A 17,820-nucleotide genomic window follows, 5' to 3' on the forward strand; every position below is an offset into this window, starting at 1 on the left:
TCTCTCCCCGACCCAGACTGGCTGAAGGCCTGGGAGCTGCAACTGCGGGAGTGTGAAGCCCTTTCAGCTTTAGAGCTCTCCTGAGCTTGGACAGTATCTCAGTCGCGGATGGGACGTGTGAGAATATTAGCATGTTGGGGCTGGGAATCCACCCCAGGAATTACCCAGCAAGTTCTGCCTCTCATTTTAAGGTAAGAATAGGCATTTCAAATGGTTACATGATATCATAGATGCTGTTGGTAACACCCAGGTCCCCCAAGGTAAGTGAACCACCGGGTTTCTTGAGTGGTGGTTCCTTAAGCGCCCCGGCCTGCAGGGACTGCTATGGCCAACAGGTGTCCCTCTTTGGGAGGTTATTTCCCTGCCCTCCCTGAGCCCTCCTGCAGCCACTGGCTGTTACTGTCTCCACTGCATTCCTTCAAGGATAGGGTCTACTAACCTTCCTCTTCTCTGTGTTGTTCTCAAGGGTGTCTAACAAAAAATACTGTGAAATGTAGATGTTCAGTGTTTTTGATGGATTTAGTTGAATCAGTCCCCATAAAAATACTCTCGATAAGTTTAAACGATTCAAGCTGTTATTTTGGGGGATTTTTTGTTAAGTTTTGAGGATAAGTTTATCCATGAGAATAAAATCTGTGCTTTTAAGAAATTGTTGAATATATTCAACATAATAATCAAAATACTTGCTTTAAAAAACCTGTTGATATGGGCCATTTTTAACTTGATTTACTCTAATCTGTCCTCATTTATGTGATTCGTGAAGTCATACTACCCAACCCCAGAATTTCACACCCACACACAAAAAACAGCAAACCACACATTTTTGAGGTGCAGATAGCTTGCTTTATTTTGTTGTTACTATTTCTCAAGGAGGTCCAACAATTGTAACTAACAATTGAATTTATACTTGCATGAAAGGAACTACATCAAATTGACATTTTGGGCAGTTAGTAATGGTGTAGTTGTTTTTAATTTAACGACAGCTTTATTTTGTTGTTGTTCTTTTTTTTTTTTTTTTTTTTTTTTTTGCTGTGGCTTATCGCTTAGTTGCCCCAGTTTCTCAGGTTTAAATTTAAATTTAGAGCTACCACACGAAGGCATTGGCTGCACCCCCAGAACCTCCAAGAGTTGACACTGCTCTGGCATAGGAATACTTGAATGGCTTGGTTTAATGAAGGGATGGCCAGGTGATGTTACTTTTCCAAGCTATCCCTGCACTCTCTATGGTCAGAGACAGTGTAGAAGGAGCGAACAAAGTGTTGGCCGTTACACTCTGCTCTGGTAATATTTAAGTCATGATAATTTAGAGTGTGACATCATCAGAGAAAATGTAAGACGTTAAAGTGTTGCTTACAGGAGGGTAAATGCAAACATCACCAATGCCTTACATTTCTGATTCAACAGGTATCGGTGCACACATCCAGTTACGTGCATGGCATCGTCTCTTAGGTGGATAGGACTTCTTCAGTGGGGAATTTCTCAACCCACTGAGGCATGCTTAGACATCAACATTACGTTGAGGCACAAAGATTGATTAAGTGTTGAGTAGGGTATTCGTTCCGTAGGAAACTCTCCTACCAACGGTTAGTTTCAAAAGTTACATTGTAAAATGTCATAAAATAAATGGTACAAAACTTTATAACCGTTAATCCGGCTATATACAGTATGTACATGTCACTAGAAAATGTGTAATATTCTTAGGTCAACAATTATGAAAGATTGAAATGTCTGATTTTGAACTTTGACTCATTTAGGTTGACACAAAACTACTTTTTCTTTTGGAATATTTACAGATCAGAAAGATTAGTCCATGTGGATCATTTGTGGAAGGTTAAGAATGAGCATGAATATGAGGAGCACAGGCCCTCTTACATGGATCGAATATTTATATTCACAGTGGCAGAGTCAGATCCAAATTCGTTCCCTAAGCTCAGGGTATAAAGTCCACCATCTTGTTTCTGTACGTCCATGATGATCAGAGTCGTCAGGTCATCTGTGTTTTCAATGTGGAATCTCCCATGTTGTTCTTGGTTTTGAATTTTTCTTCCGCCATGGGACCATACTATTTCCGGGGTGGGCTCACCAGTAAAAGCACAGGCTACCGTTAAAACTTTCCCCTCATCAATGCTGATGTCAGAGGGGAGAGCTTCAATTTTAGGTGGAATTCCTTTATGGGACAACAACAAAAATGTTTTAGGATCATGAAAACATGATTTGCTTTCTGCTAAATTATATGAACTAAAGACTCTACTGTGCTACTAGGCTTATCTACCTCTACCAGTAATTTATATTGCTCACCTCTTATGCCTGCTTTAAGCATTCTACTAGTTGAGCTTTCCAGTTGTGTCATACTAGATTTTCCCATAAAACTGCTGGAACTCATTTCTACAAAGGACTCTTGCATGGAGGACATGCTTTGGGCAGACATGCTTGCAAATTTCATTTCAGTCATGCTGCTAGCACTGCTGCTGCTGAAACTGCTGAAGGAGGCCTCCTGCTTAGAGGCAGACATTTGCATTGACTGAGACGAGAAGCTTCCTTGCAAGCTTGTGTCGCCACTTGTCCTCAATACTACCTCTCTGGGAGGTTCTTCAACTAGAGCTGTGGAGCATAGCAGATACACAGTGAACATCAATGACATCTGGTTAATTGGGGACATCTGACATTGACTTGCAGAAATGGAAAACTTACACACACACACGCACACACACACACAACGTAACCCAAACAATTTGCTGAGAAAGCATAAGCAGATACATACATTTGTCAAGAGCTAGCTCAATGTCTCCAAGAAACAAATCTTTCGATTTCTATCATTACATTACATGCAGGGGCTAGAATAACTAGGAAGAAAATGATTAGCCATATAGAAAATCACAGAGATTTTGTGCATTCTGAAAATAAATATAATAGGGGATTTGTTAGCTTGGCTTCAAAAGTTAGCTTGTTCACGTTTCTGTTTAGCTGAAAAGAAAATTTGAGCATTAGGATGAATTCCCATGGGAGGTCTGTGCTGTTTACACTTGGAATTTAATGAGGCTTCTCAGAGTTGGCTGTGCTCAGAAGACAAAGGGTAAAAAATACATAAAGGCCTTAAGCAAGTGAGGAAAATGGGAAAGATATACTTACGAAGGACTGTTAAGGAAGCAGTAGCTGAACACTGGCCACGGAAATTTTTGGCCTTGACTGTGTACTTCCCACTGTCGCTTATTGACGCATTTCGGATTTCAAGAGAATATACATTTTTGGAGCGACTTACACTGATTTTTGAAGAAACAGAAATCTAAAATGTAAGGGAGGGGGGAGAAGTGTTTCTTTGAGCTCTTGAGGAACAGATGTGGCCTTTTAAATTTTCTTCAATGATATACTCATGATTAAACTTACCGGCAAGTTGTTTTTAAACCATTCGATTTCTGGGGATGGCTCACCACTGATTTCACAAGAAAAGACAACATTTTGTCCTTCATTAATATTTTGAGATCTGGGCTGTGAGATGAAGGCTGGAGCATCAGAGAGTTCTTTGCTCAGGGTCAGATCGTACTGACATTTGATGATCCCTTGGCTGGTTTTGCCAATGCAGGTGAGGATGCCTTCATCTTTGTGACCGACCTGCTTGATGGTTAGGGTCTGATCGCTGCCTGAGACACCATATCTGTACTCTTCGGAGTTAGTGAGCTCTATGCCGTTCAGTACCCATTTGACATCGGTAGCACCAGCAATGTTGGCTTTTAAGGTCACCTTCTGACCATCAGTTATGCTCATCTGAGTAGAAAATGCTTTAATCTCCGCATGCGTTCTGATTTCTTCCGATGCCTGTGATGTTTTGGTGATTTCCTCATGGACGATGGATTTTTCCAGAGAGGATGCTTCTGACTTCTTGACTTTTTCAGATATCTGAACCTTTGAAGATTCCTCCTTGAGGGCTAACTTTTCTTGAGATTTCACCTCTGATTTTTTCATTTCTTCAGAAATTAGGGCTTTTTGGGAAATTTCTTCTTGGACAACTGCCTTCTCTTGAGACTTCACCTCTGCTAATTTCTTTTCTTCAGAAATTAGGGCTTTTTGGGAAATTTCCTCTTGGACAACTGCCTTCTCTTGAGATTTCACCTCTGCTAATTTCTTTTCTTCAGAAATTAGGGCTTTTTGGGAGATTTCCTCTTGGACAACTGCCTTCTTTTGTGACGTAATTTCAGAGGTCTTTTGTGTAGATACTTTCTGTGCCTCAGTGTCTTTTACAGCTAAAAAAGAAAACTCTGTAAGGCAAATGAAATTGGAAAGAGGCCCCACCCTTTTTACTCTTTTGTAGATTCTGCAAGCAAATAAATAAGACTCAAAGAAAGGGATGTTGCCTTTTGTATGCAGTGTAGGTAATATTGAGTTCTTTCTCAGTCCTAATCTTGGAAAGTAGTCATATGTGACTTTTGAGATCAGTATAATGATTCTTTAAATTGAAGACGATTCCTATGACTTGAAAAAAAAGACTTGAAAAGAATAGTCGAGATATTCAGGATACATGTGGATTTAGGAAATTTTGATTAAGAAACTGAATTACATTTTAGAAGATTGAAAGCAATCTAATTTTAATTGGAAAAGTAATATAGCTCTTTTACTAACTGCACTGCTTGGGAAAATTAGCAAGAGTGAAGGTTTATGGAAGCATTTTGTATATTCACCTGACTTCATTCCTAAGTGTTCCTGGGAACAGCAGCTGCCTCTTGGAATCTTATATATCACCACGTGTAATTTGGCACTTATCAAGTGTTTTTTATGCTAATATTACGCTTTTAAAAAATACTTATATTTCTCTATTTGTGTACAAATGGTATTCTGGAATTTGGAAAACAGTTTTAATACTTTCATGTGTGTATTTGTAAGGGAGAATGTTTGGAAAACTTCCCGCTATCGTTTTCTGAAAAAATATTCGTAAAAACAAAAGCCAACCTACCTTTTATAGTTAATTTGCAGCTAGAGGACACAGATCCGGCTGAATTTGTTACTGTGCAAGTATAAAGCCCACTGTCAGATGTATCAGTCTTATGAACTTCTAAGAAGAAAACTCCTTTGTCTTCAGAGAGTTTGTATTTACTTCCTTGTGTAACAGCCTATAGAATGCAAGTGATTTGAGTTTTAAAAAGTTAAGTGTAAACATTTTTTGGGAGGAAGGGAAGAAGGGGTGAGATTTTTAGGAGATAAAATTGAGAGACATTTAAGAATGGTTTACCTTTCCATCCTTTGTCCAGATGACAGTGGGCCGGGGTTCTCCAGTAGCTTTAACTGCAAACTTAGCCACGCTATCTGAAGAAGCAGTTGTATCCTGCAGCCCAGTAACGATGGCTGGTTTTGAGGAAATTGGTTCAGGTACTTTTGGTTCAGTTTTCTTGGTTTCTGTTGACTCAGCAGTTTTCTGAGCCGCTTTCTTAGTTTCTGATATCTTTGACACCTGCTCATGGATACTCTTAAAGGCTTGTCCCATAAAGTGGAAGTTTGTTTTAGAAGTTCCACCTTCGCTAGATATCTCACAAATGTATTCTCCACTATCAGATTCTGTGAGGTTATGGATTTTGAGCTCATAGGTACCATCTGCTGAATAATGAAACTGAAAATGCCCATCTTCCTTCAGTTTCTTACCATCTTTATACCAGGTCACCTCTTTTGCACATAATACACTACTTTCGACTGCGCAGGTCAGCTTCACAGTATCTTTAGAAGCTTCTGCTTTCAGAGACTGAGTTATCTTGGGTGGGACAGAGACCGGTAGCTGCTGAACCTTCTCTGTGGGTGTGGGTTTTGTCTCTGTGGGTGAGACGGCTTTTGGGTGAGAAGTGACCGGTTCTGGGGATTTCACTCGTTTTGGAGACTTAGCGGCTTCTGGAGATTTCACTCGAGGCTCGGGAGATTTGACTCTCGGTGGTGAGGTCACAGCCCTTTCAGTAACCCTGGCCTTTTGAACGGTCAGAGTGAACTGAGCTTCTTGCCTCCCTTCACTGTTTTCTACCACCACGCTGTAGTTGCCCTCATCGGAAGCCTGAACCGAAGAGATCTCCAACGTAGATTTGTACTTTGTGGTGGTCACTTGGTGGCGAGCAGAAGAACTTATCACGTGGCCCCCACGCTGCCAGACCACAGTGGGTACCGGCTCGCCGTCAGTATCACAAGAAAACCTCGCAGACTCGCCTTCATACACGGTGATGGACCTTGGCTTCGTCAGAATTCTTGCTCCCACCAAAGTCGTCTTGATCTTCCTGTGTGTGGTTTTTTCTTCCAGCGACTTTTGTTCCATGGCCGCGCTTATTTCCGCGGATGCGTGGTGTTCATACGCCGAGAGACTTTCCCTCGTCTCGGTCATCTGCGACTTCATCTCCCTGACCGAGGAAGACGCTTCCATCTCAGATGTTTTCTTGAATGACGAAACCGCGTATTCCTCTGTTCTTGTCAGCTCAGGGAAAACAGACGCGGGGACTTGTTCGTCTCTGCGCTGGGAAGCGTAGGTGGTGTAATCCCCGCCTGTTACATCCAAGGTCGCGTAGTCCGAGGCCTCACCTTTGTAGTTGGTGCACACGGCGCGGTATGTTCCGCTGTCCTCAGCTTGACAGTCCAGAACTTCTAGGGTCAATACCCCACTCATGTTGGTGTAACGAATCTTACTGCTTTCCTGGAGTTCGACACCATTGTGGTACCATTTAACCTCAGCGGTTGGCTTAGACTGAACATTTAAGATAAAACGGGTGTTTTGGCCACATGGTACCCTGTGGGAGCGCATTCTCAGTGTGATTCGGGGGGCATGGTCCAGCGTAAAAGGCTGCTGACTCAGAACTTCATACATCCTTTCTGATGTCTTCTGAGTCTTTAAAGCAGCTTTCATGGACTCATACCTGGAAAAGATATCAAATCTTGCAGACCTCTCAAATCTCGAGAGTGATCTCTCACTAGACACGGGGCTGGGGGAACGTGGGCGAGTTCTCTCTGGAGTAGGGGATCTTCTTTCTGTGTCATCTTCATATTCCTCCTCTGGTGGTCGATGTGGCCGGATGAGCTCAGACACTGGCCTCATTAACTCGATATAGGTTGGAGACAGGGAACGCCGCCGCCTCAGTAGCCTAGACACTGAGGAGGAGGAGGCCTCTCTATGAGCATGTTTCGAGGAAGCCTCTCTCTGAGCGTGTTTTGAGATTTCATATTCTTCTTCGATTTCTGTTATTTCTGTCACTTCTCTCTGTCGCCTTGATTTCTTTCTAGACTTTTCCTCCTTCGACATGTGGTCAAGCTCACTTCTGTATTCCGAGAGGCGCTGGGTGGTGGTAACTGGGCGGAGCAACTCTTCATCTTCTTTCTCAGCCATGATCCTCTGCCGTTGTTTCGGCTGCCTGTAGGAGGCCCGGGCGTGCCGTTCCCGCAGTTCCGCATAACTCGTGCTAGTCTCAGCCCTTGTGGGGATGTGATAGGTTGAATACCTGAAGTCTTTTCTGGTTTCCTCCACCTTGACGTGAGCTTGTGGTGAAGTGTAACGCAGACTAGAAAGCTCAAAACGTGGAGGGCTTCGGCTTGGCGGTGAAGCTGAGAAACCCAATTCAAGCTCTTCTTCAAGACGCAGCCTCTCTTCCTCTGTTCGTTTCATTGCCAAGTAGTCATTGATGGGAAGGAGTAATTCCTCATCTGATATGTCGCCAAGAGAACGTCTTCTAGGTCTGTAATAAAAGTCATAATCAGGAGAAGGTGTGCGGCGGCGGGCTGGTCTCACCATTTCAAGATCATCTTGGGAGAGTTTGGGAATACGCCATTTAGGTCTGTATTGATCTGTAATGCGTGGAAGAGGCATCACATAGAACTGTTCCCATCTTGAAAGGCGGATGCGCTTGGGTCTTTTCTGTACGACTCTGTCAATTTTCCCAGGCATTTCAAATTGATCACGTATCTTTTTGTACCATTTCATGTCGGACATAGGCACAAATTGCTTAATGCGTTGGTCTTCTTCTATGGTAGTCTGTTTGTACTTGCGTGGTTCTGGTACCTCATAAGGCATACGGAGTTTCCTCTCTTCCTTCTTTTCTTCCGTCTCAAGTCGGAATTCCCCTTTTACAGTCTTGGTGCTTACAGCTGGTTTGTAAAGGATGGCAGCTTCTCTCAGAGCCTCTTGGGCTACCTGTGTCAGTGGCACCGTTTCAGTTCCAGAAAGAATTTCAGCCATTCTTAGCGTTTTGTCAATTTGCTTTTGGACATGTCGTTCACGCTCCTCCTTAGTCTTGAATTCTTGCTTGACATACCTTAAGCGTTCCACTTGGAGGTGAGCCTGGCAGCTGGTGGATCCAGCTGTGTTCGTGGCTGTGACCCTATAGTAACCCGTGTCTTCGGGCAAAGTGTCCCTGATGTGCAAAGCATAATAATCCAGGCCTTCGTGGATAATTTCAATGTTAGGCCCAAGGGACAGTGGCTGGCCATCTTTCTCCCATTTTAATGTTGGTGGGGGGATGCCAGACACTCTGATCTCAAAGCAGACACTTTGGCCTTCTTGGCATTCTGCATTTGCCAGCAGCCGTTTGAACATGGGTCTTAAAGTTGTATCTGTTGGCGGTGGGTGTGGGGTTACAGTCAGTTTTGCTTTACAGCTGTCCTCGCCGTATTTGTTCCTTGCCACAACCGTATATTCAGCATCATCATCTGTAGTCACACTGCTGATTGTTAACTGGTAAAGACCCTTGTCAGACTCAAATGTGTACTTCACATCATCATCACCTGGTTTGATCTTCTGCCCTGATTTATACCATGTTACACGAGGCTCTGGGTGGACAGTTATAGTCACTCCAAATCGGACATTTTCACCCACATAAGCGGTCTTGTTATAGAGAGGCAGAGTAAATTCTGGTGGCCTTTCCAGGAGTCTCATCGTGTCAGTTCTGCGCTTAATTTTCTTCATGGTTCTACGGCAGTAATAGTCGTAAGTTTCTCTCACACCTTTAACAAATAGTTCTGCATAAGAACTATCTTCACCATAGTCATTGACTACTTTGCATCTATAGGTGCCATCATCAAATTTGGTAATGTCTTTGATGTACATGGTGGCTACTCCGTCTTCATAGGTGATTTCATATTTCTCACTGTTCTCCAGCTGTCTGACTCCAAAGTACCAGGTCACTTGGGTAGACTGATCATAATTTTCAATTTTGCATACATATTTGGCATATCCTCCTTCTTCGCCAACTGCATGCATTATCTGTCCAGAAACTGGGCCAATTTCAATGGATGCTACTTTAACTTTAGCAATACTCACTCCCTTCTGAGATCGAATGGCACCACCACAAGAGATTCGCGCTGCTGACACAACCATGTTGAGGTCTTTCTTGATGAGAGTGTGGTAGTAACGCCGATGTTTTAGTGTTCTGATAACTTTAGTACTGACCCTTTCTATCTTCTGCTTCAGCCATGGATGCTGGAGTGCCTCGGATGCCGTCATGCGAGATTTTCTCTCTTTCACTAACAGCCGGTCAACAAAATCCATGGCTTCAAGGCTAATCTCTTTGAATGCTTCTTCCTCGAAAGTATATTCAGCATTCATGATGTTCTCAATTATCTGTTGGTTAGTTTCAGCCAGGAATGGATTGGTACCACTTAACAGCACATACACCAGTGTTCCAAGTGACCACATGTCTGTGGCCGTACTGACAACGTCATGCTGGTGGACTTCAGGTGCATAGTATTCAGGGGCAGTGAACAGAAGCCTAAAGTTGTCCCCTGGCTTCAGCTGACGGGCTTGACCGAATTCTATGATTTTAATGGTTGAGCTCCTTCTTGTTTGGTAAATGATATTTTCTGGTCTAATGTCAAAGTGTCCAATATTATGACTATGTAAGAACTCAAGTGCTTCGCAGACCTGGCGAATGTAACTTACAATTTCTCTTTCATTAAGCTCAAAAGCACTTGTGTTAATGCGCTCAAATATGTCGAGTCCTGATATGAACTCAAAGATCATAACTAATTCTTCCATGCTCTCAAATGATTCATGGAGGTATAAGATGTTTCTGTGCCTGGCGATATTTAGGATGGAAATTTCTTTCTTTACCAAAACCTGATCAGTTCCCTTGACTTTAACAAATTTGGCCATGTAAGTCTTCTTTGAGGATGTTTCAACACAACGGTGGACAATTCCAAACTGACCACGCCCAAGATCTTCAGCAATCATATATTTCTCATACAGTTCCTTAGTTGAGGAGTGAGATGCTTTAGTCATGGAAACTTCCCTGGTTTCATCTACCTCTTCATCGTAATTCATGGCTCTGGTCTTATCTTCTTTGGTTATGGTTGGTTCTGAAGGCTCAGAAGGCTTGCTCAGGCCAAATTTATTTTCAGCTATTACACGGAACTGGTAGCTTGTTTTTCCAAATAAGTTGATCACGGTATAACGCGTTTCTCGGGCCTGTCCTACACGGAGCCATCTTTCTGCAGTAGTTGCACACTTTTCAACAATGTAGTTGGTGATTTTGCTACCACCATCAGAAGCTGGCTCAGTCCATGTTAAGTTGACAGAATCTCGTGAGACATCACTAACTTTGACTCCTCTGGGTGGGTCAGGAACATCCGCCACATCCAGTTCAACGGTCTTCTGATCAATTCCAAATCTGTTTTTAGCGCAGACCACATAAAATCCAGCATCTTTTCTCTCTACTCCACTGGGGAAAACAAGTGATGTGAAAGATCTCGTGACAATAACTTGGTAGTGGCCATTATTGTCGATGAGATCTTGTCCTTTCTGCCAGGTGATCACAGGGTCTGGTTTGCCACTGAAAGGGATCTTGATGCTGACCACCTCCCCTCGGAGAGCATGAACTGCTCCCATGCCTTCAAGAGTTTTAGGCAAGTGTATCTTAGCTGGGACTGTAGAAGAATAAAAGAAGAAAGAATGCAATTTAGCAATACCCAACACTATTTAAGTGCAACAACTCCCCCACCCCTAATTCATAGTATGTCATCTAGCACCAAACTGGTTTTTATAGATTTGAGGTCTTTACCTTCTACTTCTAAGGAGGCGGTGCCAGACACAGATCCCCCTTGGTTGGTAGCTCTGACTTGGTAAACTGTGGCATCATCATCTGTGACACTTGCAATGATGAGCTGGTGGTAGCCACCCTTAAACTCCTGAATCCTGTACTTCAATCCATCTGCAATGATCTCTTTGCCTTGTCTGTACCATTTCACAATAGGTTTCGGATGACCAGTCACTTTGCAGACCAAAGTAGCATTGCTCTGATATCTGACATTCAGATTTCTCAGTTCCTCTTTAAAGTGTGGTGCCTGAATTGGGACATCAGATTTGGGAATGGCAGGTTCTGATATTTCACTCCATTCACTCTCCCCACCTAGATTTTCACATTTCACACGGAACTCATATTCAAGACCTTCAGTAAGGTTTTGCACTGAAAAGACGGTTTCTCGAATTTCTTCTGTTGTCACAGCAATCCATTTATTCTGCTTCTTCTCACGTTTCTCAAGGTAGTAATTTCTAATCTTTGCACCTCCGTCACTGGCAGGTGGCTTCCAAGCCACAACACAAGAATCTTTTGTGAGAGCAGTGATAGTTGGTTTGCCAGGAGCACTCGGCTTTTCTGTTTCAAAGAAACAAGAAAGATTTGAGTCATGATGTGAAACAGGCAGCTTTATGAAAAGTTTAGTTTTTTTAAATTAAATTAAATTAAATTTAATTTTTTTAAAGATTTTATTTATTTATTTGACAGACAGAGATCACAAGCAGGCAGAGAGGCAGGCAGAGAGAGAAGGAGAAGCAGGCTCTCCACCGGGCAGAGAGCCTGATGCAGGGCTCGATCCCAGGATTCTGGCATCATGACCCGAGCTGAAAGCAGAGGCGTTAACCCACTGAGCCAACCAAGCGCCCCAAAAGCTTAGTTTTAAAAAAGACAATCTTACAAACCCAAAGTTCTAAGAACAGCTATTCCAGAAAAAGGAAATGGGTCACTTTATGCTAAGAAACTTACCAAAACACAAAGTTCGTTTTTTAAAGAACTAGGGTTTATATTTGCCCTTGTAGATGTGCAAAAGTTCAGTTTAAGTGAGATAAAAGGCACTTGTATTTTATCTAAATCTTGGCTATTTCCTTTCAAATGTTATTTCTATTAGTAAGAGTTTTGTGTAAGGATGGAATTTTGCCATAGGAAGATTGTAGAGATTGTACTCACCAAAAGGACTCTTAATGATCACAACTGAGGCAACCTCTAGAGGCTCACTGATGCCAAAAGTGTTTTGGGCTGAAACCCGGAAGTAATAGCCAGCATTTTCTGTGAGGTTTACAATTCTGCAGGTTGTCACCGAGATGGCTGAAGACACCAATTGCCATTCAGCTCCTTCCTTGGCCTCACATTTCTCCACCACATAGTTGGTGATCCAGGAGCCTCCATCATCTGCGGGTGGTTTCCAGCTGATCACTGCGGAGTTCTTCAACAGAGCTTCTATCACAATTGGTCCTGTGGGTTTGTCTGGTTTATCTGTTGAGAGAAAATACAATTGTAGTGGTTTTTTGTAGTAGGTCACCTGAGATCTTTTTTTTTCTTGAAAAGTTAAAAAAACACTAAAAAGTAAAATAAGATACCTTGTATTTCCACATCAAGGATGGCATCAACTGTTCCAAAAATATTGCTGAGCTGAACTTTGTATTTCCCAGCATGAGTCTTATGTTGGACATTCTTCATGACAAGATGAGTATAGTGCTCAGTGTTTTCAATAGTAATGTTTTCTGAGTTTTGCAGAAGTTTCTGGCCATGGAACCAAGTGATGGAAGGTACTGGACGACCAATATACATAACATGAAGTCGAAGTGTCGAACCCACAGCACCATAATATTTCTCTTTCAGTGGGTAACCGGGATGGAACTGTGGTGTTGCTTGCAGGAGAAGCTTACTACTGGTTTCTACTTCTCCAACCTCATTAGTAGCTACGCAGGTATAAACACCTTCATCTTCTTGTTCCTCTGTCATTACAGTTAACGTATGTGTGCGTCCATCTGAAGACATTTTGTACTTCCGGCTTTGTACCAGCTCCTTTCCAAATCGGTACCATTTAATGTCAGGAAGAGGCCTTCCAACAATCTGGCATGACAGCTGAGCAGCTTCACCCAACTTGGTGGTAACATCCTTCATTTCTTTGCGTACTCCTGGAGCCTCTCCGGCTGAAGGATATGAAAGATAATATTAATGCATTATTATTACTACTAAATCTGTAATCCTCTGCCCTTGTATAGCAGGAATGAATTTATTCTTTTGACTAATACTCTCTTAGATACCATGATTTACACATGAGTACCTAGAAATTTAATAGCGCTTTTCCTGGGGTCTTATGGGAAACAGGGATTCAGTGAGCACATCATCACATTATTACGTAGAGTGACTTTCCTCTTTACAGTTGGGAGACAATCGCTTCTCGGCCTTTTGGCCAAGATCAAGTGTACAGTCAGAAATTATAAGGGGCCTGGGGAAATTTATGAATTCTCTCTATAAATCTATAGAAAGAATCTTTGCCTTACTTAGGTTCACTAAAGTGGGGTACATTTGTTGACCCTTCAAGTCTTATTAGGAAGCATAGAGAAACCCAAACCATTGCATCTGAAGAGAAATTGCTCTAAGAATGTACTCAGGTCACTGCACCTAACATCTACTGAGGTTACATGCTTGGAATGACTTCCTGTAGAACATGGCAGCTATTTCCTGTGTATGTGTTTGCCAAAGTGAGTTCACTCTTCCCAAACACTCTCCTCCAATAAGATTTTCTGTACATCTACTTAATATCAAGGAAGAATGAGCCTTAATACGTTGCTTAGTTTGTAGATCAAAAGCAGAGAACTAGTGGCTACTTACATGTTAGCTTAGTCTTTACAGACATAGCAGTTCTTCGAGGTCTGCTAAGCCCGGTCTCATTCTCAGCAAAAACCCTGAATTCATATTCAGTGGCTTCCAGCAACCCCCCTATCATGAACTGCCTGTCCTTGATGCGCTCCTTATTGCTCTTCTTCCAGGCACTGTCTCCAGACTGCCTGTATTCAACCCAGTATCCAAGGATGTCTTTGCCACCATCACATTCTGGTTTCTCCCACTGCAGAGTGACACTATCTTTGGATATTGAAAGAATCTCAAGTTCTCCAGGTTGGCTTGGCTTATCTGAAATATTTTCAAACACCCAAAAAGGGAATCAGTTTTACTGCTGACATAAAAGCAAAAGACCCAAGATGGCTTGCCTCTTTGGTTTGAACCCCTTTAGAGACTCTCTCCTTACCAAAGGGATCTTTGCAAATGACTGGTTCAGAAGCAGGGCTGGTCTCGCTCAGGCCAACCTCATTCTGTGCGATGATGCGGAACTGATACTCCGCATCGGGAACAAGCCCAGTGACTGTGTACATTGTGGTCGTTATCTGAGTCTTGTTGTGCCTGACCCACTTGTCTGTTGATGTCTCCTTGCGTTCAATGTAGTAGCCTGTGACTCGAGAACCACCATCGTCTTTGGGCCGGGACCAAGACAGGCTGACAGAACTCTTGGTCACATCAAGTACTTCTGGAGGATTGCTTGGAGGCTCCGGAGGATCTATGGATATGAAGTAGAAAACATGGGTTGAGAGTACGGTCCCATATCTTGTAAGCTGATGGCTTTCATCTCAAAATGAAAGAGTACTGGAAGAATTTTTACAGTGTCGTGGTTGGAAGAGTACTTACTCAGTGGTGTTTTTGGTATGACTGCTTCTTCAGATTTCAAGGATTTGCTTATGCCAAACTGATTTTCAGCTGAAACACGGAAATGGTACTCCACATTCTCTTTGAGGCCCTTTACCACCAGAGATGTACCTCGGACTCTGGAATCAATCGTATACCAGGCAGCTTTAGACACTTCTCGTCTCTCGAGAATATAGCCTAAGATGTCAGCACCACCGTCATCGGCGGGTGGCCTCCAGCTGACCCTTACAGAGCGAGCTTGTATGTCGTCATATTCAAGTGGCCCTTCAGGAGGGTTGGGATTTCCTATTACCCTGACTTTGATATAGACAGTCTTCTTGCCACACTTGTTTTCCAGAACCAGGTCGTAAGTGCCAGAATCATCCCTGTCTGCTTCTTTGATTACAAGCTCAGTGTGTGTTTCAGAGGTTGCAATCATGGCACGTTTACTAACATCTTGTCCTTCCTTGGTCCATTTACATATTGGGAATGGTTTTCCTTTGATTGGTATGGTAAGTCTGATGACTCCACCTTGTCTCACAAAGACACCTTCTTGGTATCTTTCATCAAGTTCATAATCAGGATATTCTAGGAAAAAAGATCCAGTTACAATTAGCATTTCTTAGGCGGTGGGGTGGGATGGTAAGACATAAATCTTAAGGCAATTATTCACAGGAAGTAAGTGATCATATTTCTTACCAAGCATTTCGGTGACTTTGACCGTTCCTGGTACTTCAGCAGGCTCCCCAGGTCCACCAGCGTTACAAGCTAGGACACGGAATCTGTATTCAGCGCCCTGAGGTAGATGTGTTAGGGTATACTCCCGAATCTTGGTTGGGGTGGTGTTACATTTGGTCCATTCGTGTTGATCTACTTTTTGCATTTCAATCAAGTAGCCTGTGACTTTAGATCCTCCTTCATCTTCTGGAACACTCCAGGCCAGGGAGACTGATGACCTTGTTGTATCAGTAACTCTTGGATTTTGCGGCTTTCCTGGAGGAGCTGGGGTTAAGAATAAGACAATTAGATATTCTTAAAGTTGCTGCCAAGCTGAAAATCAACTGTGCCACCTGACATGCAATGAATTGTGTAAACGTGAACTATCAGCATTAGAATACAGTTTTTTGTTAAAATTTTATTCATTTTATCAGTTAATAATACTTAAAGCTCTTGCTTTTTCCTCAGTCTTAAATGTGCTTTATTTATGATCACTACTGCCATCCTACATTTATCATCAGCTCTCAAAGTGCTTTTAGAAGTAGTAACTTATTCAAAGAACTAAGCACTGATATAGGGCATGTATTATAAGTCCCATTTTAAAGAATGGGGAATAGATTCAAGAGGATAATACAAAAAGTTACTTGCCCAAAGCTGCTAGGGGCTGGAGTGGGGAGGGGATCCACAACTGAACTTTCTGAGCTGGTGGAAGAACTCTCTCTCTCTCTCTCTCTCTCTCTCTATATATATATATATATATATATATTTTTTTTTTTTTAAGATCTCTATATTTTGACTGTGGTGGTGCTTACAAACAGGACCTTTTCAAAACTTAGAATTTCAGAAGGATAACTTTTACTATATTTAAATTATACCTCAAAAAATTGACCTATACACAATGTATTTACCAATTGGATCCATGGCAACGATGGGTTTGGAAGGACGACTTGGTTTCCCAGTCCCTCTCACGTTAATGGCTGTGACACGGTGTTCATATTCTAAGCCTTCAATAAGGCCAGTGGAACGGTACCGTGTCATCGTCACTGGTACTTTATTTACACGGACCCATCGATCTGCTCTCACTTCTTTGCGCTCTATGATATATCCAGTCACTTGGGAGCCACCATCGTTTTCTGGTGGATACCAAGTCAGTGTCATGCCATCACGGGAGACATCAAATATTTGTAATGTTTCTGGAGGTCCCGGAATACCTGCAGTCAGACAGAGGTAAACACATTATGGCAATGAGAATAAATTAAAGACTCGCACATTTCTGTAAGTATGTCTTAGCCTTTTAAATAGCGTATAAGACTTGTGACTATTTTTTCAATGTTTTTATTTTTGTACTTTTCTTGAGGTTCCTCATTTTCTTTAATTTTGTAAACATTTACTAGAAATGTATTCTGTATTTTTTTCCTCACTATAACCTAGCCAGTCCCCCCGTCTCCCTCATTCCTTTTCTCCTTCCTCTTTTTCATTAAAACAAACAAAACCTCCAGGAAAACCTCCAGGAAACTTTAGAAAGACCCTACGGTTAATTTTGGGACCTCTTTTTCCTTAGTACATAGTAAAAACAAATTCCCTTCTGTCAACTTTCAGAATCAGGTGGGGAGAATGGTAGCCTTAAGGGTCCAAGCACTTACTGATGCTGCTGCGACATTCTATGACCTCAGACTGCAAGTAAGAGCCAATCCCGAAGCGGTTCGTTGCAGCCACGCGGAACACATACTCATTGCCTTCAGTGAGTCTGGTAAACTTAAATGTCTGTCTAGTCACGGATTCAGACACTGGCAGCCATCCTGGACGATGGGCATCACGCTGTTCGACCACATAACCGCTCAGTGGAGCGCCACCATCCAATTTGGGTGGTTCCCAGGAAATGGTAATTGAAGTAGCATCAATTTCATCAATCTTAATAGGCCCAGTTGGAGGACCAGGCTTGTCTATGAAAGAGAAAGAAATCGGAAAATTAATTTTCACTTCAAATCACAACTGGGTGACCGAACATCAACAACTCACATGTGTCTTTGTCACACATCCTTACCAAGAATGATAACTTTAATGGTCTCTGAAGTAGTTCCAGTGACATTCTTCAGTTCAAGTGTATATTCTCCAGTATCTCTGATGGTGGTTTCACGGATGGTTAATTTGGCTACTTTACTATGAGTTTCAACCGTGACACGCTCTGATTCTCTTAGTTTCGAACCAGCAAAGAACCAGGAAGCAGCAGGAGGTGGGCGACCAGCGATTGGTATCACGAGCTCCACTGGTCTGCCGGCTGGGACATGAACGGTCTTCTGAGGCATTGTAGAAAGATCGATTGTTGGCAACACTAGGAGAAAGAGAGTAGGCCTTAATTCTTAAGCATTATTTCTAATGACAAAGTATCATGAATTCTGAATGT

The 17,820-nt window shown here is 42.4% G+C and overlaps 1 protein-coding gene across 1 annotated transcript in view; it reads right to left on the bottom strand.

The window, feature by feature from the left end:
- Positions 1–820: 820 nt before the first annotated feature.
- Positions 821–17,820, bottom strand: part of TTN (titin) — a 269,891-nt gene continuing 252,891 nt past the window's right edge. Inside the window, exons 315-330 of the mRNA XM_032856015.1 lie at positions 17,461–17,748; positions 17,060–17,359; positions 16,325–16,627; positions 15,399–15,701; positions 14,703–15,287; positions 14,269–14,574; positions 13,854–14,153; positions 12,593–13,168; positions 12,183–12,488; positions 11,001–11,594; positions 5,222–10,866; positions 4,946–5,102; positions 3,385–4,238; positions 3,130–3,283; positions 2,299–2,601; positions 821–2,167 (exon numbers count right to left, since the gene is read on the bottom strand). Of these exons, the coding sequence (XP_032711906.1) occupies positions 1,869–2,167; positions 2,299–2,601; positions 3,130–3,283; positions 3,385–4,238; positions 4,946–5,102; positions 5,222–10,866; positions 11,001–11,594; positions 12,183–12,488; positions 12,593–13,168; positions 13,854–14,153; positions 14,269–14,574; positions 14,703–15,287; positions 15,399–15,701; positions 16,325–16,627; positions 17,060–17,359; positions 17,461–17,748 (11,273 nt within the window). The 3' untranslated portion in view covers positions 821–1,868. The remainder of the gene's footprint in view (positions 2,168–2,298; positions 2,602–3,129; positions 3,284–3,384; positions 4,239–4,945; positions 5,103–5,221; positions 10,867–11,000; positions 11,595–12,182; positions 12,489–12,592; positions 13,169–13,853; positions 14,154–14,268; positions 14,575–14,702; positions 15,288–15,398; positions 15,702–16,324; positions 16,628–17,059; positions 17,360–17,460; positions 17,749–17,820) is intronic.

The sequence above is a fragment of the Lontra canadensis genome, unplaced genomic scaffold (genome assembly GCF_010015895.1).
Source record: "Lontra canadensis isolate GAN:19392208 unplaced genomic scaffold, GSC_riverotter_1.0 scaffold11, whole genome shotgun sequence".
Taxonomy (NCBI): domain Eukaryota; kingdom Metazoa; phylum Chordata; class Mammalia; order Carnivora; family Mustelidae; genus Lontra; species Lontra canadensis.